The sequence below is a fragment of the Podarcis bocagei genome (genome assembly GCF_964188305.1).
Source record: "Podarcis bocagei genome assembly, chromosome: 10".
In the NCBI taxonomy this organism is placed as follows: domain Eukaryota; kingdom Metazoa; phylum Chordata; class Lepidosauria; order Squamata; family Lacertidae; genus Podarcis; species Podarcis bocagei.
In genome coordinates this window covers 76455187-76478163 of record NC_138135.1, presented here as the reverse complement: position 1 = coordinate 76478163, position 22977 = coordinate 76455187, and the positions used below count along the sequence as shown (strand labels likewise).

The 22977-nt window shown below is 42.8% G+C and overlaps 1 protein-coding gene across 6 annotated transcripts in view; it reads right to left on the bottom strand.

Annotated features, from left to right (window-relative positions):
- The window catches only part of FRMD4A (FERM domain containing 4A), a 449083-nt gene that overhangs the window by 260131 nt on the left and 165975 nt on the right, over positions 1-22977 (bottom strand). Inside the window, exon 1 of one of the 6 annotated variants that reach the window (XM_081210648.1) lies at positions 1912-2372. The exons of 4 other annotated variants lie outside the window; for them this stretch is intronic. In XM_081210648.1, coding sequence (XP_081066774.1) covers positions 1912-2070 — 159 coding nt within the window. In that variant the 5' untranslated portion in view covers positions 2071-2372. Of the gene's footprint in view, positions 1-1911; positions 2373-22977 lie in introns of those variants that run through there. One more of the 6 variants, XM_081210647.1, reaches the window with a different exon arrangement.

The window sequence follows — 22977 nt, the reverse complement described above, 5'->3', positions numbered from 1 at the left end:
GTTGTGATGCCACCACAGTTTCTTTGCTCCCAGCCACACCATCAGCAGCCAATAAAGGTTAATGGCATTACATGGTGGCATCTCAGCAAGAGGAAGTCTGCCTAACCTCCACGGAAGGTGCAGGACAAACTTAATATTGTTACAGGCCAACCCAATCTCTTCAGCTGTGTGAGATTCCAGGGGTTCCCGGCATGCTTACCCAAGGTTTGTGTTTCCTTTGGAAATGCGGCAAAGCAGAGAGTGGGGTGCCTTTATCATAAATGGTTTATTTACACATACATACATACAACTGGAGCCTATGATGAAAGGGTTCAAAGCATTACACTCCTAGAGGGTCCTGCTTCTCCCATTTCACTCACCTCGGGTTCAAACTGTCAGTTTGCATTGTGCTCTGACCCACCCCTTCAGCTTGCCGCATTTAACAGATTGACACCCTTTCCCCGCAATCACACTGCAGCCAAAAGAAAATCTATAACTTCCTCCTAAGAAAAACTCTGGCACTGTCTTCTGACTAAGCCTCTCAGAACTCAGGGTGGGGCTCCCTCATCCCCAATTTGCTGGCTGGCAGAGAGTCTCCACTTTCCTGATGGGCGATCTGTCTGTGTTTGTTCCCTGAAAATGGCCCATCTTCTCCCAGACAATTTTCTGCTAATGAAAAAAACTGGTTTGGTGTGTATTTTGGCATCTGGCAGCCCATCTTAATACTCCAGGCATCAATTAAACTCCAACACCTACTAGACCCAGCACCCATTAGACCCAGGAATTCAGGGGTCAAGGCATCCACAAACTTATAACAATATGAAGATGACACTTTCAGAGGAAATATCGCTATGCTCTGTGGGTGAGGACTTCCTGCAGAGCAGGTCTTATCAGGAGTTTCATTCTGCACAATGTAGGAATTAGGCCTTTAGTGATGTGGCACCTCCCTTCAAAGAGCCTTCCCCTTGACTATTAGGCAGATCTTTCTCTTCCAACAAGCCTGTTAATTTTTTTTAATTGCTATTTTTTCCAGTTGGCATTTGTATTGGAATTGTTTTTTACCACTTTGGGAGGAAGGGTGCTATGGGTTTGCTGGGGCAAGGATCCCCTTAACTTCCGGGCTGCCAGCTTCTCCCCATAATTTCTGGGGTTTGAAGTGGAAACAGAGCCATAGGGATGAATTGAGGGGTCACAAAGGTGTGGGTTGCAGATAACTCTAGGGTGCACTCTCCCTTCATCTTGGGCCCCAACCGGGTCAGATGCAGCAGCACCCTGATCTCTCTTTCTTGCTTTTGGCATGGCTGGTGCATTGTGTCAAACTCCACCTGTGCACAGAGCAGCAGAACCAGGAAAATAAAGAGCAGCGGATGAAAGGCTTCCTTTTGCAAAGCAAGAATGTGGTCAGTGACCTCACAGTTCTGCAGGATGATGAACTGGATTCTGGGATGCACTCTATCGGTTTGTTCAATGCCCCCTTCCATGTACGTCTGTAGAGGTAAATGAGTGATGCAGCCAGAAAGTGGAGGCAAGGAGTGGTCTTTGCTACCTTCTAGCTGCCATGCAAAATGCTCAGAATTGTCAGAATGAGATGCTGGCCAGAATCATAGCCCCATGTACCCTGCCCTGAGCCACCTGGGGAAAGTGGAAAAATCTTAATGCAGCAAATCTTAATATAGCGAAAGGAAAAAAAATCTGGAAATTTAGTGTAGAATTAAGTCCTACACAAAGCAATCCTTAGACAATACAAGTGTAGAATTAAATGCTACACAAAGCAATCCTTAGACATTACAAAAAAGTCTAAGAATCACAGCCACAAAAGACCCGTCCTTGCATGATTTCCCAGGCACTCTAAGTAAAAAACTGGCTAGGAGCTTGTCGCCCCATCACCACCCCTACCCTGGTCCCCAGTATGTTTAAATAATTTTACCCTACCTGGTACACAGCTCTGGAGATGCACCATGGTTTAAGCATTAGTCGCACAACCTGCAAGTTTCTGAATCGATAAGTCCCCAGAACCCGCGACGTCAGGTTCCACACTAGGCTGTCCCAACTGTACAGCAGATCTTCAAATCTAAAAAGCACAGCAGCCATGCCAGCTAGCAAAACAGAAGGTCTGGCGCTGGTAGTCCCGGGTGGTTTGCTGATTTTTCAGACTACTAAAGAATGGCACGGTTAAAATGTCACAGTGATTTTCCATGAAAGGAAGGGAAAAGAAAAAGAAAAACACCAAAGCCAAAACAAACCATTTTGCTAGGAGTTCCCCTTTGCAGGGATAGGTTCTCCCAACGTTTTCTGTGTATCTTCTAAAATAAAATACTGTTGCACTGAGGGACAATGTAAAAATATCCCCTTTTTGTTCTTTTTTCTTTTTTTTGCTACAAAGGGAGTTGCATTTTTTTTAAAAAAGTTGGTCTCCTGGTATAGCTATCTGTCTTTATAATCTCACTTTTCTCTGCTTAGCTCCTTGCAGAGGAACTGAGAAACAAACTTAAATCTAGAATCATCACTTAGCCTTCAAAGTGCCGGGAGTACGTCCAGAGAGGATGGAAAACAAACCCCTTTTCTGTCTCTCTCTCCCCTTCTCTGCCAACATTCTCAAGGCATTCCATCTTTCTTTTTAACTCTTTAAGGTGCAAAGTAGAGCCAATGAAGAATTGCTTTGCAACACACATCTTTCTGATGTTTTTTAAAAATAAACAAACTGTGGAAGCTTTACATCAAACTGTTACTACAGTTCAGCATATCGCAAGAACTGCAGCTTCAGGGTAGGATCATAAACCACTTATTGAATAAAATAAAAGTTTAACCTACTTAATTTCTGATAGTCTTGTGTTGTTGAAAATTGGGGAGATTCAGCAGAATGAAGGAGGAGGGACGAGGAAAGGGTAGGTCTTCTGTATGGAGAAGGCGGAGAGATGCTATTGGGTGACACGAGAGAAAGCAGAACTACTCAACACCTACTTTGCCTCTGTTTTCAACCAAAAGGAAAGCAATTCCCAACCTGAGGAAGCTGCAGCCCCAAATAGGAAAAGAGGTAGTAAGGGAACACCTAGCTACTTTAAATGAATTCAAATTTCCAGGGCGAGGGCACTAATATAATCTTAGAGAATTCTTGGAGAACAGGTGAGGCCACTACAGACTGGAGGTGGGCAAATGTTGTCCCCATCTTCAAAAAGGGAGGGAAGGAAGATGCAGGTAACTACCGACCAGTGAGTTTGACGCCGATACCAGGAAAAGTCCTAGAACAGATAAGTCAACAGTCGGTCTGTGAGCATTTAGGAAAGGATACAGTGATTACTAAGACTCAGCATAGGTTTCTGAAAAATAAGTCATGCCACATGAATCTCCTTTCTATTTTTGGATGGAGTTACAAGCTTGTTGGATCGGGGAATGATGTGGACATAGTGTATCTCCATTTCAGTAAGGCTTTTGAAAAAGTCCCCCATGATATTGCGAGGAAGCTGGTAAAATGTGGGTTGAATTCAGCAGCACCCAGTTAGCAAACAGCTAAGACTGAACATTGACAGGGATGGTAGCTGACTAAATCAGAGCAGAATAAATGTCACCATATTCAGAAAATTCTGCGGAAGTCTACAGAAAGTCATTGCAAGCAACACCAATTCACAGAGGGAGTGGACAACTGAAGCATGAGCCAGTGTGAAGCTGGATTAGATGGTAAATTTCCACACACACCCCAGCTGGGGGTCGGATCTTCTTGTCTCTAGTTTCTTGTTAGGAATGATCTCAGAAATCTCAGTCTAGATTCCTTGCTATGGAAGGTGCTAAAACACCTTAGTTTCCACTGTTAACCAGCAAGACAATAATTGAAATGCTTTCCATAGAGCTACTGCCCCTTCTGTCTTCCTCCACACCCCCACCACATACTGTCCAAGATAAAAGAGAAGGATTTACAAGACAGATGGCAAAGATTCCCCCCACCAATTCCCTGCACTTTTATTTTTAGACATTAAATACTGCTCCCTGCAAACATATTGTACCAAATAAAGAACACAGTTTCTCTCAATCCTGCCCCCACAAACTCCATCAATTGTTTCCCCTCTCCTCTAAAAATTAAGTAAAAAGTTGCTCCTCAAGGAACCTTCCCCGTGTGTCATCACTTCACTGCAAAATTAAACAATGCCTGTTCTTCTCACCAGAGCACAGAGAAAAGAATCTTTAGGAATCAAATCCAACGCATTGTAAGAGGCCATGCTACTAGACTGAGCCAAACCAATCCTCACCACGCATCCTACCCAGACAGACAGAATCAGTGCTGGATTAAACCCTGTAGAGCCTCTGGACAATCAAAAATCTCAATTTTATTTCAAGATCAAATCACTATTATTTTGATCCATTGTTGCAGGGCCCCTAAAAGGTTTGGGACCCCTTGGTTGGTGCCTACTCTGGTCAGAAGGCCAGTAAAGACGCCCCTGCTGTCTTTCTGAGTCCTTGATTGGTCCATGGGTTCCATAAGAATCCACTGACCAGGCCTGCAAATCTTCTTCCCTCCTGTTTCTCCTCCTCCTCCTCCTCCTCCTCCTCCTCCTCCATGGTTTCTTCATGGGTGAGGGTTATATTTCCCCAAGGAGAGCCCCTGGTACCTTTAAGGGGGAGAAATGATGTGTGTCAGGCTGTGAGTTATCCACTTTGAGCCAGTACTGCTACAGCAAACAAATCCTGAGTGGCTCTGGGGTGTCGTCATCATCCCCCCATTACATGGGTGGCTCCAGGTTTGAAGGAGCCACAGTCAGGGTGCTGGGGTCTCATCCTCCATCAGTAGGGTCTAATGAGCTTAACTGGGGTGGTGGGCAACAGCAACCTCAGCGACCTGATGGGCAGCTTGGTCTATCTGTCATTTTTACTTCCTACATTTTTACTTCCTCATAGAGTTGGAAGGGACCTTGAAAGTAATCCAGTCCAACCCCCTGCAATGCAGGGATCTACACACCTGGTCCACCATCCAATTTGGAACCAGACCAGACCCAATGGTCCCAGGTAGGATTGATCTGGCAGTTGAGCTCAACCACCTGGCACTGCTCAATAGGGCTGGGCAATATATTGATGTATCATCGAAAACCGGTTTGAAGTCCATATTGCACTTGTGTGTGCTTTGCAAAAATCACCACGTGGGAAAAATCATGAAGCAGCCAATTCTCTCAATTCCTGCAGCTCCTCTTAACTCTGCTGGCTCAGCTCTCCCTTGCCTCCTGCAGGGGCAGCAAATCACCAGAGCAGGTGCTGGCAAAAATCGCAATGCAGGAGAAACCATGAAGGCAGCCAATGCCTCTACATAGCTCCAGCCTTTTTTCTGACATCGTGATATATCAGTATACCACGATGTTCAGCTGGTGATATATTGTGATGCTGAAAAGCATATACAGTGGTGCCCCGCAAGGCAAATGCCTCGCAAGACGAAAAACTCGCTAGACGAAAGGGTTTTCCGTTTTTGCGTTGCTTCGCTAGACAAATTTCCCTATGGGCTTGCTTCGCAAGACGAAAACGTCTTGCGCTTTTTTTTAAAAGCCGCTTGAAGAGGCGCAGTTGCGACGGACCGTGCTTCGCAAGACGAAAAACATCGCAAGATGAACAGACTCGCGGAATGAATTATTTTCGTCTTGTGAGGCACCACTGTATTGCTCAGCCCTTATGGTGTGTGTGTGTGTGTGTGTGTGTGTGTGTGTGAAGGAAGGTACCAGTGATTTGTGTCTACCAGCAGCTTCCTAAGGATGCTGGCTCCATATCATGAGACCCAGTCACATGTTGTGTGCAGTCCTGCCCCCACCATGCAATTTAATCCCTTTGGTTATTTTGAATGAGGTGATGATGATGATGAAGAAGAAGGGGAATGCAACAACTTGACCACTCTTTGAAAATGGTTTTCAAAAATGCATGGCCTGAGTTCATCGGCAGGATTTGGGGCATCCCTGTTCCCTGTATTGCTTTCAAACATGTAATTATGCAGGACCCCCCCCCCCATTATCTTAGTATGTATTTATTCAACTGCATGGATTGTAAGGTGACTCTATGAGAGCCGTTTAAGTGCAGCCTATACAAATGACCATTTTAAAACACAGAGCTCCTTGTTTTAGAAAAGCTTGCTCACCCTCCTATGGAGCCTTTCTGGCTGATTAGATTCATATAATATTTAAGGTGGATTTATCCAAGCATGAATAGCTGCCAATGGATGGAAGGATGATTACTGGTCCTAATTCTCAAATTCACTATACGGAAGGAGCAAAGGGTTTCTGTACATTTAACTGTTGCGTAGAAGAGAGATTTTAGGCATGTACAAGCCTATCGTGCTGAGAATTCCAAGACTACATATGCCAAAATCCCCTCATCTCCACCGCTGTGAAAAGGACAGTAGGCCAATTGTACTCCCATGTAGTTGGTCACTCTAATTTCACTCCATAACATGAAAGCAAATATAACTTGTGATAGTCTGGCCATGTCGAAAGGACTTCTTTCCTTTAAGACATGGACAGCAAACCTGTGATACAAGATGGTGGGGCTTTATGCATGCCTGCACAGAAATATGAGCCACCCCCAAATTCCCAGTGTTGTTGTGGCATAATTTTCCATTCCTAGTGGTGCTTAGTTTGGGCTCGATGCTTCTAATTTTCAGTTTATTTTTTTAAAAAAAATATTTTTATTGCTTTTTCCCCAAATACAGATATAAAGTCAGATAGCCAGCAAGATAGCAAAAGAAAAAAGAAAAAAATAAGAATAAAAGAAATCCAACTTTCCAGTGCAATTTTCATAACCAATTGGACTTCCCCATGTCTTCCTCCCCATGCTTTCTTTACAATAAAAATGTCAGCAAATTAATACCTTGTTTCATGTGTTGTTTGTGTTTTCAAATAAATCTCTTTATTTGAAGGGTTCAAAATACTTATTATCTATTTACTTTTACCCTGATATAAATACCATATTATTTTAAACTTTAATCCTTTCATAATCATATCTTAATTTCCAATATACCAAATCTTGCTGCAGGAGCTATATTTTCCAAATCATGCAATTTCTTAACATTCATATAACTTATAATGTTTTTCTAAATAGTCCTTAAATTTTTTCCAGTCCTCCTCCATCTTCTCTTCTCCCAAGTCTCGGATTCTGCCAGTCATTTCGGCCAGTTCCATATAGTCCGTCAGTTGCATATGCCATTCTTCCAGTGTGGGCAATTCTTGTGTCTTCCAGTACTTTGCGATAAGTATCCTTGCTGCTGTTGTTGCATACATAAGAAATGTTCTATCCTTCTTTAACACTTTCTGGCCGACAATGCCCAAGAGGAAGGCCTCTGGTTTCTTGGTGAAGGTATACCTAAATACCTTTTTTAACTCATTATAGATCATTTCCCAGAAGGCCTTCACCCTCGGACAGGTCCACCAGAGGTGAAAAAATGTCCCTTCAGCCTCCTTACATTTCCAACATTTATTATCAGACAAATGGCATATTTTAGCAAGCTTGACTGGGGTCATGTACCACCTGTAAATCATTTTCATAATATTTTCTTTCAAGGCACTACATGCCGTAAATTTCATACCAGTGGTCCATAACCTTTCCCAGTCTTCAAACATAATATTGTACCCAATGTCTTGAGCCCATTTTATCATGGCTGATTTAACTGTCTCATCCTGAGTGTTCCATTTAAGCAGCAAGTTATACATTCTCGAAAGAACCTTAGTTTTTGGTTCTAACAGTTCTGTCTCTAGTTTCGATTTTTCCTCCTGGAAACCTGTTTTTTTATCCAACTTAAAAACCTCCTGAATTTGAGCATAATGAAACCAGTCTTGCACCTTATGCTTTAATTTTTCATAGCTCTGTAACCTCCAATTTTCACCAACTTTTTCTACTATTTCCCCATATTTCAGCCAGCCGGCCTCCATATTGGGGTTTTTTCGAGCCTTGGCCTCCACTGGTGATAGCCACCTCGGGGTCTTACCTTCTAATAAGTCTTTGTATTTTGTCCAGACCATAAATATTGCTTTCCTGACAATATGGTTTTTGAACATTTTGTGAGTCTTTACCTTGTCATACCACAAATATGCATGCCATCCTAAAGAGTTATTAAACCCTTCCAGATCCAGGACATCAGTGTTCTCTAAAAGTAACCAATCTTTCATCCAGCAGAAGGCTGCAGCTTCATAATATAACCTTAAGTCTGGCAGGGCAAACCCCCCTCTTTCTTTTGCATCAGTTAATATTTTAAATTTTATTCGGGGCTTTTTGCCCTGCCAAACAAACTTCGAGATATCCTTCTGCCATTTGCCAAAACATTCCACTCTGTCCACAATCTGAAGGGTTTGAAACAAAAACAACATCTTTGGCAAAACATTCATTTTTATAGCTGCTATTCGACCCAACAAGGAAAGTTTCAGTCTTGACCAAATTTCTAAGTCCTTTTTAACTTCTAACCAACATTTTTCATAGTTGTCCTTAAATAAATCATCTGCAAAAGCTTTCAGTTTATATTGTTTCGCTCCGACCTGTATTCCTTGTACCCGCCGGTCCTCCCTAATCATGCTCAAAAGCACCTCCAGGACTGAAATAAATAAAAGAGGGGATAAGGGACACCCCTGTCGTGTTCCTTTTTTGATTTTGAACTCTTCTGTCACCACATTGTTCACTATCAATTTAGCTTTTTGTTCTGAATAGATTGCTTCTATACCATTTTCGAACCCCTGTCCCACTCCCATCCCTTCCAAATTTTTCTTCATAAACTTCCAAGAAATGTTGTCAAAGGCCTTCTCCGCGTCAATGAAAATTAACACTGCTTTAGTGTTAATATTAGTTTGCAAAAGTTCCAAAATGTCAATAATGTTCCTGGTATTATCAAACAAATGTCTCCCTGGGAGAAAGCCTGCCTGGTCCTTATGAATTACTGCATTTAATACTTTTTTAAGCCTACTTGCCAAAATGTCAGCAAATATTTTGTAATCCACATTTAGGAGTGAGATGGGACGGTGCTTCTAATTTTCAGTTTAGCTAATGCATCTGATTGACGTGTGGTGTTAATTACTTGTACAGTTCAAAACCGCAGATTCCTTTTAAAAGATCTAAACTGTAATTCAAACCCTCCTGCCTTTGATCTTCTTTTAAAAATATCTATGATCTTGTGTGCATGAGTTATCGTTGGAGTTTTATACGAATGTTCATTTCACGTGAGAAGATCCTGCTCCCTCCCCCTTTGTTCTTGTTCCCCGCTTCATTCACATCTGACTTCCATAATTATTTAGAGCTTTTCCTTCCACAATGTAGCTTAAGAAAAGCCTTGCTAGATCAGGCAAAAGATCTATCTGGTCCACCAGTCATTCTGCTTTCCACACTGGAGAGCCAGATGCTTCTGGGCATGAGATGTCGATGGCAGTCATCCCAGAGTGTTGTCTCCAGCAGCCCCTGGGACGCAAAAGGTACAGTGTCATTGCCATTATAATGGCAGGGCTGACATTTGTGGCCCAACATCTTATGGTAAACAGGGTCTGTCACCATAGGAATTTTCTCTCTTATAAGTCCAACCAACTAGTTGTAAAGACTGTTGCAACTGTGGGAGGCTTCTACCACTATTTGGAAAGCATTACTTAAGACTGAAATTGCTCCACATATTATTACATAAAATAGGATTATGCTACAAAAGTAATTTATTCCAGGCAAAGATTGTGGAGCTGAGTTGGGGATGGGGGCTGTTTCCATATAGGACTGCCACATGGCCAGTTTCTTCCAATACCTCATTTATTTGCAATGTCCCACACCTCGAGACATCTTAACATTAAAGTAAAACAACAAAAGGCGATAACCATTATTCCCCTGCCATTGGGTTAAATCAGGAACCAGAGGCTGCTGAACTCCAACTGCCAGCCTCTCTGGCCATTGCTAATGCCTGTGGGAGCATTAACTCAGCAATATCTCAAAGGCCAAAGGTTCCTTATACCTCGCCTAACCCATTTGTCTTCAAATAGTGGAGCTAGGGGTGACTAGGAGTCACAATTGTGTGAGAAACCCTTTAAATAAATTTTGCTACCTTACTGAAACTCTTGGCACACCACTCAGAATTCTAAGGCATTTCACACAAGGACAACACACTTCCATTGTTGCATTAAACAAACTTTGTGTAGTAGTCACTGCATTCATCCATTTGTCCCGCCACTTTCCCCGGGAAAACCCACTCTTTACTACTAAATCAGAACAAACATCTATTGGCATTGCTGCATATTTCTGTTTGTTCCAATTCAGCAGTGAAGCAGGGAGACCAGTGGAAAACCTCTCAGAACTGTGCCTAGAAAGTATAAGAGAAGTGGAAAACCCCTTGGAGCCGTGCTTTCTAGACACAGGACAAGCAGGGGCGCCGACTTATAAAAAATATTGGGGGGGGCCCATGCTGGTCAAGGAAGGCTCCCCTCCTCCAAAGCAGACCCGATCCAGGCGGCTCCATAAAGCTCCTGGAGAGAGGCGGGGTGGGGGTGGGCGCGGAGAGACAATGCCAAAACTCAGGGGGCTCCTTGAGCAAAATTGCCAGAGATGAGCCCCTCAGGGGGAGGCAGGGTCCTCTATAGCCCACCCCAGCTGCCCTTCTTGTATCTACAGCCAGTTTGGCAGGGGGCGGTGGAAGGGTCTGGAAGGAGCGGGGACCACCGCGGAGCACACATACCGGGAGCTGGAGAGGCGAGGCCCAGCCGAGAAGGGGCCAGCCCGGAAGGCGCAGCTTCACAGCCAAAGCTGTCCTCGGCTTGGGGAGCCGGAGAAGCTGTCGGGTCAGGGCCCTGGCGCAGGTCTAGCCGCTCCCGCGACAACTCTTTGCTCCCGGGATCGGGGCCGCCAGCTCAGCGCTGGAGCCGAGGGAGCCCCCAGGCAGGCCTGCGAGCAAAGGCAGAGCCGCTAGGCGGTGGCCGCTTCTGCAAGGCGGCCGGAGAAGCGGGGACCCCCTCCCCTCCCCGCGTCCCCCCCCACTCACTCCCCCCTCTGAAACTTTGTTAACACTTCCACGCTGAGCCTCTGACAATAGGGGCGGGCTGAGGGCACGACGTGGCTGGGCCCTCTGGACTCGCGCCCCCCCCCAGATGTTGCACCCGGTGCGGCAAAGCATAATATAACTAATAATTCTCTTAAATTATTGGGGGGGCAGAGCCCCCCCAAACGAATTTTTGAGGGGGCTCGGGCCCCCTCAGGCCCCATGGAGTCGGCGCCTATGAGGACAAGTGGAAGTGTGGACAAGCCCTGAATCGTGACCTTTCCCAGAGTGGGTTACAGCAATGACACCATGGTAGTTTTTGGTGTGTAGTGACCTGAAGCAGAGTTGTCATGTGGTGGCACCCTGCCTAAAAATACTTATCTGACGCCAACATTAATGTTCACTTAGGTTTTTAGATGCGGTGATATCTATTTTTATCCCACTGGATAAAAACACGGATTTAAAGCGTTTTTAGCATTTATTGCTGTTAATGCTCCATTGTTTTGAACTGATGCTTTTAATTGTTAGCTGCTATGGAAAGCTTTTGAAATGATTTATACATATATGTACAATATATGATAAAGAAATGATAAAGAAATTTTAAAGTGGGTCTCATATTATATGTTGAAGGAAAGGTGAGTCCTCAGCTGGAAAAGCTTATAGCCCCTGGTCTAAACACAAAGGAACATCTGGACTTTTACTAACAAACTATCAAGAGCTTCAAGATCTGCTTTAAAACATTCTCAGATTCTTGTGCATACAAGTAATTTAGGACCCTGGGAAAGTATGAAGTAGGCACTGACCCTTCTAATTAATCTTCCCTTTGCAAGAGACGAAAAAACCATTCTTAGAAACATTCCCCCCTACAGACGGTCAACAAACCATTATCCAACCTGACCCTGGAAGACATTACATTGTTCATAAAATATCAGCTGGCCAGGAATGAGATCTCAGGGGTCATGGTGGATAGCTCAATGCTAACATTGACCCAGTGGGTGGCAGCTGTAAAAAAGGCCAATTCTATGCTATGGATCAAAAGTATAACAGTCAATGTCATAAAGACTTTATAGAAATCTAAAGTTCAGCAACACTTCAAATACAACAACAACATTATTTATATGCTGCCCATCTGACTTATAAATTTTCAAAATACAAACAGGACAGGACAGGACAGGACAGGAAAGGAAAGGAAAGGAGAGGAAAGAGGAAAGAGGAAAGAGGAAAGAGGAAAGAGGAAAGAGGGAAAGGGAAAGGGAAAGGGAAAGGGAAAGGGAAAGGGAAAGGGAAAGGGAAAGGGAAAGGGAAAGGAAGGAAGGAAGGATGGAAGGAAGGAAGGAAGGAATAATATGATTGGTTGACTTCCCATCCATCCTTCCATTGTTTCCTTAAGTTAACAGTTACTGCTGCATATTCTATTTTAGCCAAATCAATCCTACATCTATATTTCCCTTCACAGAATTATAAACCGTTGAACTTACTCCAAACCGACTAGTGTCTTAATATTTTTATAATATTTTTTCAGATACTGAGGTCAAGATACTGAGGATCGCTGCAGCATCAATGTCCCGAACGTGTAGTATTTAATTGATTGATTGATTGATTGATTGATTGATTAAAGTGTCCCCTGATTCATTGAAAAAAATCTGGTAACCTTAAGCTAAAACATGTTATGAGTTACATGACAAAAACCAAAGAATACCAGATAGACAGACAGATAGATGGGAAAGCAGGCAGTTAATTATAAACCACTTTGATGATCTTCAACTGTTCTCATTATGAATCTGAACCCAGGTTTAGGGCAGGCTCAGCAAGTAAGAGGGGACCCGTTAACCAGCCTCAGCAGGACAGAAACAGCTTTATAATTTTATTTTATAACCACAATAGCATGCAAAGAAGTCGGCATGACTTGTGACTTGACAGATGTTCTAGTTCCCTTTGGTGCCCAAGGAAATGTTAGTTAGATGTTCGTTAAATGGTGGTAAGTAAAATGAATCGCATAGATTACAGGTACACATGCACACAAGAGCACACTATCTAATGCAAAGAACCCACCAGCAGCAGCCATGATATGAGATTGCTTTGATCCACGTACACAGGTCACCAGAAGGATATACTCCTTGTTTTGTGTCACACTATAGACATCCTTGAGTCAATTACTAAGCTGAGCAGAACAGATGCATTTAGCATGTTACGGTACTTTGTGGAGCTGTGTGCAGTTGAGCAATTTAGCACCCAGCACACTGTTGGCACTAAATCAATGCTTAGTAGTACTACCTAGTCAAGGTAATACTACCCATGGGAGACCAATTTTTGCATTCCAATGTAATGTTTTTGTATGATACTAGTAAATTCACTAACAGGGATGTATGAACACGCCTCAATCCATTCCAATATTCATTTGCACTTTCCTCTGGTGTTTTCCATTCTGCTGCAAATGATTTATTTTCCACAAGTCTGTGTTCCACTGATTGTTTGCTGATGTGGAAATATACCTATTTTTAAAATTAGTTTTTTACATAGACACGCATGTATCTGCCATCAGTATATATGTGCAAAGTAATCACCTTCCCTGCATGTCCTCTTTGAAAGTGAATGACACAGGGAGTCATTTGTAGCAAAACAACAACAACAAAAACACCCAAACAAAAAACCCCTTGACACCTTGATGACAAAATTAATGAACTGTCTGATTGCCCATCATAAAACCATGTATGGCTGCAAAGCTAATTGTGTCTACTCAAAAGCAAGTCAATTGAATTCAGTGGGGCTTCTTCCCAGGTAAGTAGAGTTAGGACTGCAGTTGCTCTTGCTACCTTGAGTTCAGCACAAACCTATCATCCTCTCTCATTTTCCTCATTCATGCATCCTGAAAGGACAGATTAGTTATAAGTCACAAAAACTTTGGAGTGCGGGTAGGGGAAAATAAAATTTAAATGTAAGTTTACTTTTAAAATGAGGGTATAGGGTAGTCAAAAACGGGTAGTAAAATCCAGATGGTGTGTCCCGCTTTGACAAAGAAGTAAGGACTTTAACTGAGAAGCAGTTAGCAAGACGGTTCACTTTCCTTGGTGGGGGGCGTTGCAGCACACAAGTCATCCAGCTAATAGCAGGTCAGATCACCAGGCTGCCATCTATTGGCCAATGTCGGCAGTCCTTGGCAGGTGTTCCCCTTGGCAGGGCCCAACTGGCCAATGGGGGCACCTGAGCCCGCTCCTAGGGGTCCTTAAATTGAGCCCTGCCCAGCAGTCTTTCCTTTTTCCTTTCCTGCCAAACCACTGTCTACTGTAACCAATAAAGTTGTGGCCATATTCAGTCTAAAACCCCAATATGCTGTGGTCCTGTGTGATTATTCATGTTCCCCTAGGGAACTTTGGGGTCACGGGGTCTTGGCACAGAAGAAAGATAATTTATTTCCATGTTAGAAAAACAATAATGAGTGATAGAGCCCATGCTATTTTTGTTTTGTTTTGAAATTCAAAATAGGAAGCAGATTAAGGATGACATTCTAAATCCACTTAACTGGAAGGAAGCCATACTGAGTTCAATAGGAATTACTTCTGACTCAGCATAGTTAGGACTCACCATCTCTATCCATGGCTCATACATGAAGAGCAGGGTTAGTCTTTTTTCAGAAGTCCCTGCACACTGCCAGCAGGTGTTTCATGCCAACCACTATTCTTATGGGTGCATAGCTTATGTCCCCTCTCTGTGCCTTGAGGGGGCGCATGAGCATCTGTAGAATCAGGTGTCACATGAAAGATCCTGTGTGCAGTGCATGAGATGGAGGATATCTGCTCTACACCACAGAAAGTGGAATACCATCTCCAGGGCTGGCCCAAGCCATTTCTCTGCCTGAGATGAAGGACAAGATGGTATCTCCTTCCATATGCAGGGTGGCAACTGAATCTCACTTACAATGGGGCAGCACCATCCAGTGCACCTGAGGGCGAGCTTTGAGGGCACAGTTCTGCCCTCCCAACATTTTGCCACCTCTCTCTACACCCCTTAGCAAATGCTGCCTGAGAATCTAGCTATATTGACTTCATATTCTATAGCCTCTTTGATATATGTCTTCCCTTCCTTCTGCCCTTTGTGCAATATAGATTTAAGCAGGGGTACGGTGGTGTATGTCCAGTTGTGTCAGGCTACCAAGTTGGAGCCCCATTTCAGATAGATGCAGAGCCAAGAGATGGCACCGCAGCAACTCAAAACTTCTCAGTGCAGATGTTTGCAAGCAGGTTAATGCAACCCGTCTCCAGGTGTCTACACCCAGTGTATCATTTAAAAGTGAATGGCATAAGACAGGAGGGGGGGGGCTTTTGGCTGGCTGGCTGGGACAAATACAGCCCTTGCAACTTTTCTCTCTCCTCACCCCCCAGGATTCTGCCCAGGCCACATCCCTTACTGGCCCTGCACAGCACCCTTCTGGAGTGCGTTCACCTGGCTCAAGTGCGTCCTGGAACTATGGCAATGGCTGTAGGCGGATATGTAGGAAACTCCCAACCTTTGCAAGGCTGGAATGTAGCCCCCTATGCAAAGCTAAGAGTCACATCCATTGCTCTGCCACTTTTGCCTCTGGACACACTTTCTGTGGGCATGTGGCCAAGGGCACAAAATGTGGCCCACAGGCAGAAAATAGTATTCCACCTCTGGCACAGGATAATGGCATTTTTTGTGCCAACCTCAATGAAATTATTAAAAGATGCCCCTCCCCCAACTTGATTTCATTTTGTTTAAGACTGGAGGAAGGAAACTGGCAGTCCCTTTTTTTTAATAAATATTTATTAGAAGTTTTCCATTTTCAAAAACCAAAAAAGAAAAAGTTAAAAACACAAACAATTTGAAATCCTTATTTTCTATAACATCTTTCCCTGACTTCCCCACACCTCCCCTTCTTATATTCCCATTTAGATTGTAAATTCAACAAGTTCTTATTCCCAATTTTTAACCTTTTCACTATACCTATACTGATACAGAAAATACAATAGTTAACCTTTTCATGCTTGATTCATTTTGAAAAACAAACCAATTTTACCTTATATACCTCAAAATTTATACCTCAGTACTCATTCTTAAATCCCTTTTTTTCCTTTTTCTAAAGTCGACCCAAATTCCCTTCCACGAATTCCCCACTTTTCATACTGATATCAAAACAAATTAAAGAAAAAGACAGATTATATTTATATACCCTTTGGATCCCCAAACCCCACCCCAGGAAACTGGCAGTCCCTTTGGAATCCTGTTCCTGACGAAATTACATTTCTTTGCTTCATGGGATAAGGATGGCCCTACGCAAAGCATCAGGGAAAGATAAAATACAGTGAAAGGAAGCAGAAATATGCCCAGCCACACTGCCTTCATAGAACCACAAACCTGATCACCTTCCGTTATTTACCATATATCCAAACATTATAAAGAACTACTGCGAGAGAGAGAGAGAGAGAGAGAGAGAGAGAGAACACACAGAGACTTGATTCTAGACACTTCATTGTCTGTAAAGAAAGCAGACAGAGGTTGTTAAGAAGGCTGAAATCGATAGCTAACAAGAAGGATTTATGATCTCAATTCAGAAACGTATGAGTCATTCCTTTTTTGTGGTTGCTTGAAACTTCTACTGCTTCCCCATCGCCCCCTCCCAATGGAATAAGAAATTAAGAAGAAAAATATGCTATTCACTCCCCTTATCTTGATGCAAAATGAATGCAAATACTCTGTGCCACTATCTGAAACCTGGCTTCCTGTTATTAAGGAAGATATCCTAGCATTTAGCAGCAACAAGAATTCCCCCTCCCCTAATGATTCTGTAGTTTGCTTCCTGCTTGTAATTAAGTAGGTCACAGCTGTGAAGCAAAGAGAACAAGAAAATACACTCAAATCACACAAAGCCCAAAGCGATCAAATCATTTGCAGCTGAAGGAAATGGCAGCTTTAAGAGAAAGAATGAGGGTGGTGGGGACAGAGAGAGAAGAGAACCCAATTGCAAAAGTCTGGAGTCTTAAGGCAAATGAAAGAAAATGTGAGATGATGATGAACTAGAAATCTTGATTTGGCCCAGATGCAGAAGAAATATAGGATAATTATTCAGAAATAGCCGATGCTTTGGGGAAAATAAGATGGCTTTGACAAACACCAATCCCTTATGGTATTCTCAATCTGCTCCTATTAGTATTGGATCCCAAGCGACCACTTAAACTGCCAGCTAGCTTTCAGAAGAGCTGCACAAGTGGCGTTCACATTTCAATTTTTCCTGTAACATTTCAACTAGAATGCCTTTAAAAAGAAGGGGGGGGGGAGGGTTTCACTCAGGAACTATGGTTCCATTCACAGTTATACATAAACCAGGATCCCTAGCTTGTTGTCTTTTGCCCACCAGGGCTGATCTGAGATTGATGATGATGATGATGATGATGATGATGATAACATCATATTTTTATTTGTACCCTGCCCATCATGACTGGGTTGCTCCAGCTACTCTGATAGGCTTTCAACACGTATAAAAACACATTAAAACATCAAACATTAAAAACTTCTCGATACACAGCTGCCTTCAGATGTCTTCTAAAAGTTGTATAGTTATTTATCTCCTTGACATCTGATGGGAAGGCGTTTCACAGGGAGGACGGAGGCACCAGGCAGCTGATTTTGGGTGGCATGAAAGGGCAGCAAATTGCTACTTTTGAATTTATTGTTTTGTATTTTTCTTTCCCTCAGAGAAGTACTTCTGGAATATTCTGTCTCAGGTATCAAATAACTTGGGCTGGATCTACACTGACCTTTTAAACATCATTAGAATAATATTAGAAATACCATTCCAAAACGTCACAGGGCATATTCTTCAAATAAAGTGCTTCTTACCTCTGTTCTCTTTTGCTCCCCCCCCCCCCGCTTTCTGGTTCCTCTGCAGCGCCCTCTGGTGTCACATTTTTATAATGTTAGCAGCGGACCGTCATGTGGCTAGATCATTCCTTGACTCTTTCCTACCAGGAGAGTAGAGCCATCCTTGGTCAGTCTTAAGCACTATGGCTCTAGCTGGGGGAGGCAGAAGCCCCATTTGCTGCTCTACCTGAAGCAGCAAAATGTCTTGGCCAGCCCTGTTTTACCACAAATAAACCTAACTGTTCTTGTGGCACAAGCAAGGTAAGCAATTCTTAGTTTCCCACTACAGTGGTACCTCGGGTTAAGTACTTAATTCGTTCCGGAGGTCCGTTCTTAACCTGAAACTGTTCTTAACCTGAAGCACCACTTTAGCTAATGGGGCCTCCTGCTGCTGCCACACAATTTCTGTAAAGTTCTTAACCCGAGGTACTATTTCTGGGTTAGCGGAGTCTGTAACCTGAAGCGTATGTAACCTGAGGTACCACTGTATATCCAAGCCAGAGACTGTGGTTTGTTGTTTCCTAACAAGTTACAGAATAATGGAATTGTAGAGTGGGACGGGATCTCAAGAATCATCTAGTGCAACCCCCGTGAACCATGATGAGGCCAGAAATCCCGTGAATGCACAGCCAATAGGTTTATACAGAGACGAGTCACAAGCAACATTCTGTGGGCCAGTGCTCACTTGATTGTTGAATACATTCGTGAGGATGATGGCTATCCTGAGAGAAGTTAGGCTGTGGGAAACCGGAAGACTCTCTTCTAGTTCGTAATGTTGTGTATCTAGCAGGACATTAATTTAGGTTAAAAGCAATGAAATTCTCACACCATGATTCCAGCTCTGTACAGTAGTCTCAGCATAAGATACATCAGTACAGATGCATAAACCACTGAGATAGAGCCCCGTCGTTGCCATTGAGCTGCTAACAAGATAACATTCCAAGCATGATAAAGTCTATGTATCTCTCATATTGGATCATGTGCTGCTGAGTTTTTACGATTGATTTCCCAATGCTCCAAAGAGCTATGCAGAATCAACTAACATCTGTCTTTGGAACTTTGCACACAAGTTTAGGCAATGCAGCCCAAGAACTGTAGCAGGATATGGACACCAAAATCTGAGACTCATAAAGTGTGCTAATGATGCTAATGGAACATCAGTACATGAAGGCAAGGGAGGGGCTGAGATGAGGCCACACATGTTTTCGCAAAGCACAACAACTTACTAACTGGGCTATTAAAAACCTTGAGGGTTGGGGAAAGGGGTTATAAAAATGGAATACAAACATGAAATAAATTTTCCATAGTTTCCACACACAAGGATCAAAAGGTTCTAAACACCCAAGTCCCACTACTTGTTCTGTGACCCTAGCAAAGTCTAGCTAATTAAATCTGCCAAGCTGAAGTTAAATGAACTATGAGGAGGAAGAGACATTCCTCATGTATAACAGAACTGGTGGATTGACCACTTCTGAGAAACTCCTCCTTTGAGCCTCAGGCCCATGCATGTTATGGTGGGGGGAAGTGAAATTCTATACAGGGCTTCTGTTTTCAGCTGGTAATTCTCAAATGCAGGAATGGGAAACGTGTCGCTCTCCAGATGTTGTTAGACTCCAACTACCATCAGCCCCAGCCAGTATGACCAATGGTCCAGAAAGATGGAGTTTGTAGTCCAGCACCAGCTGGAAGACCACATGCTCCCCACCCCTGCCCTAAGCTATCCTTTTATTTTAAAACTGCTTCCTTAATAAATCCTATCCATGATATCACTTCCACAGCATGCATGTCCAATTTTTCACTTCCCTCTGTTTTCATGCCATGGACACCCACTGCTCCAGAACATCCATCGTTTGTGAATTTTGATACGGCACAGTGGAAGCTGTGATGAGCTTTGGGCCCATTTACTATCTATAAGAAGTACACAAATGTGTGCATCATTCCAGGCAGAAATCTTGTCAGGCAAATAAGGTGCTCCAACTTCAAGCTCTCTTGGGATTCAGTACACTGCATAAGCAGCTGTGTTATTAAGAACAATGCTTTAATTTAATGGCAATTTATTATAAACAGGAAAAAACTTTTAAGGAACCTGCGATGCCCCCCCCCCCCATTATTATGAACGCTGGCTTAGAAAATTATCATGGGGGGATTGAATCTGTCCTCATCCAACCAGTTCATTTCAGGATAAGAAGTTGCAGACAACAGAACTTCCTGTTTGGACTTGAAAGCCAGCAAATAGGCAAATGGACAAGGTATGGCCCTAATGAACAGCCAGTGAAAAACATGGCAACAACTAACAGTTCTTCCACAGTAGTTGTAGAAAAAAGCTCCCTATAAGCAAGTAAGAATCCAGCTGATTGCACCATATAACCCTTGGGGTGAGGAAGTTTATAGCTGTGCTCACCACCATGTTTAAACATGATCTCTGTGTCTACACTGCTGTGTTTTGATATGTTTCAAAGCAACAGTTGCCCCCATCCTCCTATGGTATACATGGGGCAGTCTGTAGAAGCTTCCTCTAAATTTTCAAAAAGTGCTTTAGAATCTTAGAAGATAAGACGAGGCACGCTTGCGGACCTAACTAAAGAGTTAAATAACTGAACATCCACTCATCCTCTGTGGATTCAATATCTTGAAGCAGTTTGAGTGATAATTTATTTTTGCCATGTCTCATGCTCCATGTTTAAAAAAATATAAAAAGATAAAATACATATTATAAATACTTAAATAAAATACATATTATAAATACATAAATAAATACTTTCTTGTGTTCCATGATCACTGCAGATGGTGACAGCAGCCACGAAATTAAAAGACGGCTGCTTCTTGGGAGAAAAGCAATGACAAACCTAGGCAGCATCTTAAAAAGCAGAGACATCACCTTGCCAACAAAGGTCTGTATAGTAAAAGCTATGGTTTTCCCCAGTGGTGATGTATGGAAGCGAGAGCTGGACCATAAAGAAGGCTGATCGCGGAAGAATTGATGCTTTTGAATTATGGTGCTGGAGGAGACTCTTGAGAGTCCCATGGACTGCAAGAAGATCCAACCTATCCATTCTGAAGGAAATCAGCCCTGAGTGCTCACTGGAAGTACAGATCCTGAAGCTTAGGCTCCAATACTTTGGCCACCTCATGAGAAGAGAAGACTCCCTGGAAAAGACCCTCATGTTGGGAAAGAGAAGGGGATGACAGAGGACGAGATGGTGGGACAGTGTTCTTAAAGCTACCAGCATGAGTTTGACCAAACTGCGGGAGGCAGTGGAAGACAGGAGTGCCTGGCATGCTCTGGTCCATGGGGTCACGAAGAGGTGGACACGACTGAACGACTAAACAAAATGGAAAGAAAAGCAATGAACTGAAAGCAAAGCAAACATTTTTACCCCACCTAACCAGTGGGGTAAAATCCATAGGATTTTTGTCGAAATACTGTACAATGAAAATGACACTGTTCCCAACTGAAGTGTCAGTGCAACCACATTATTTGTTGCTTCTTAGGTCTCATTATTGTTTCACAAGGAATTCATCTAACATATTATGAAGAGACATTACTCACCGTTAATACTAAAACACAAGTTTATATTTATAGAATGGGTGTCACAAGCTAAGAAGACTTTAAATTTAAATTAGGACTTGCTTTATTTCAAACTTTGTACCACTCTAATTATACCTTCTAAACATTGCTATCTTACTGAGCATGCAAACAGCAGTGGAAATTAATCATTTGTTCTGCACCCTAAAACTTTGCATTTGAAGTCAAATTAATGTTCACAACAATGTTAATAGCTATAAGGCTTAGAAACAAAGTTCTCTTTGACAATGAAAAAAAGAGAGCTTATAAACAATATCACTAATACACACACACACACACACACACCCCCAGTTATAGGGTTGCAATATTTCAAGAAGTAAAAATCTGAACACAAAAAGTTGTTGAGTTGCTCATAACGGATCCTGAACCAGAACCGCCCCCCCTCATTGTTATTTTTTTTAAAAAACCAAATCCAGGTCATTTGCTTTAAAATATAAAATTCCCCCTGGATGAGCATGTAGGACCCGCAAAAGAGGACATGTCCAGGAATTCCCAGACGTACGGTAACCCTACAGTAGTATTATACCAGCTGATGGGAAGTCCAGGGGAGGAGATGGGCTTGTTGTGCTCAGATTCTGCTTGCAGACTTCCACTGAGCATCTGGTCAGCCACTGTGAAAACAGGAAGCTGAACTAGCTGGGCCTCCGGCGTGATGTAGCAGGGATTCTTCTCATGTGCAGACTCTTTTTAATTCTCTGCTTACAGCATTGTGCATATAGGATCAAGGGTTGGGGGCTGAAAGGACCACTCTTAATTTTCCAGTGAAAATTATACCACCACAGTTACGCCACCAGATTTACTGTTTTGAGTTGTCATGCTGTTTAAAACCATCAAAAAGTATTCAGTAGTTTCTAGGTATAGGAGCGCCCAGAACTGGTGAAGGAAAAATCCCAAATGTAGTATCTTTATGGAAAGGTCAAATTAAGCCTTCTAAAATGCTGGTGCAGAGGTCAGAAAAAAATAATAATGTCAGATTAAGAAAGTACAACTGAAGGGCAAGTCAGCAGTTGTTATGTCAAAGCACTTCCTCAGTGACAGTTTTATTATTTAGACTGCCTTTCACATTTTCATAAAAAGGTTCATTTGACTACATAGTGTCACGCATGCAAATTTTGCACTTCTGAATTTCTTACAAGAAAAGAAGCCAGAATACTCATGATAGTATCCTTTTCCAATTCTTCTACAAAGTGATCAATTCATATATAGTACTTTGTTCAGCTTTTGCTGAAATGTATTACAAAGAGGCATTGCTGTTAATAAAGTTTAAAGTCTGGCACTAGCAATGTTGCTTATGAGAGCCAAAGCGCATAAAAATGGCAGCTTGAAATCCATTCAATAAAGGTTTTATATTCCTAAAGCCAGAGTTTAAACTGATTTCATGATAGAGAAAAGGGGTGGGGAGCCTTTTTGCTCCCAGTGGGCGAGGATTTTTGGCGGGGGGGGGGGGAATGGCCACACAGTGCTGGATTCACTCGTGGAGGCCAGCAAGAGTCTCACCTGAGCCCAGCTGGTCCCTCTCTTCCCTCCATGCGCCTCACAGCCCCAAACCAGCTCAGAGGACCAGGCTGGGGGAACCCCCAGGACAGTA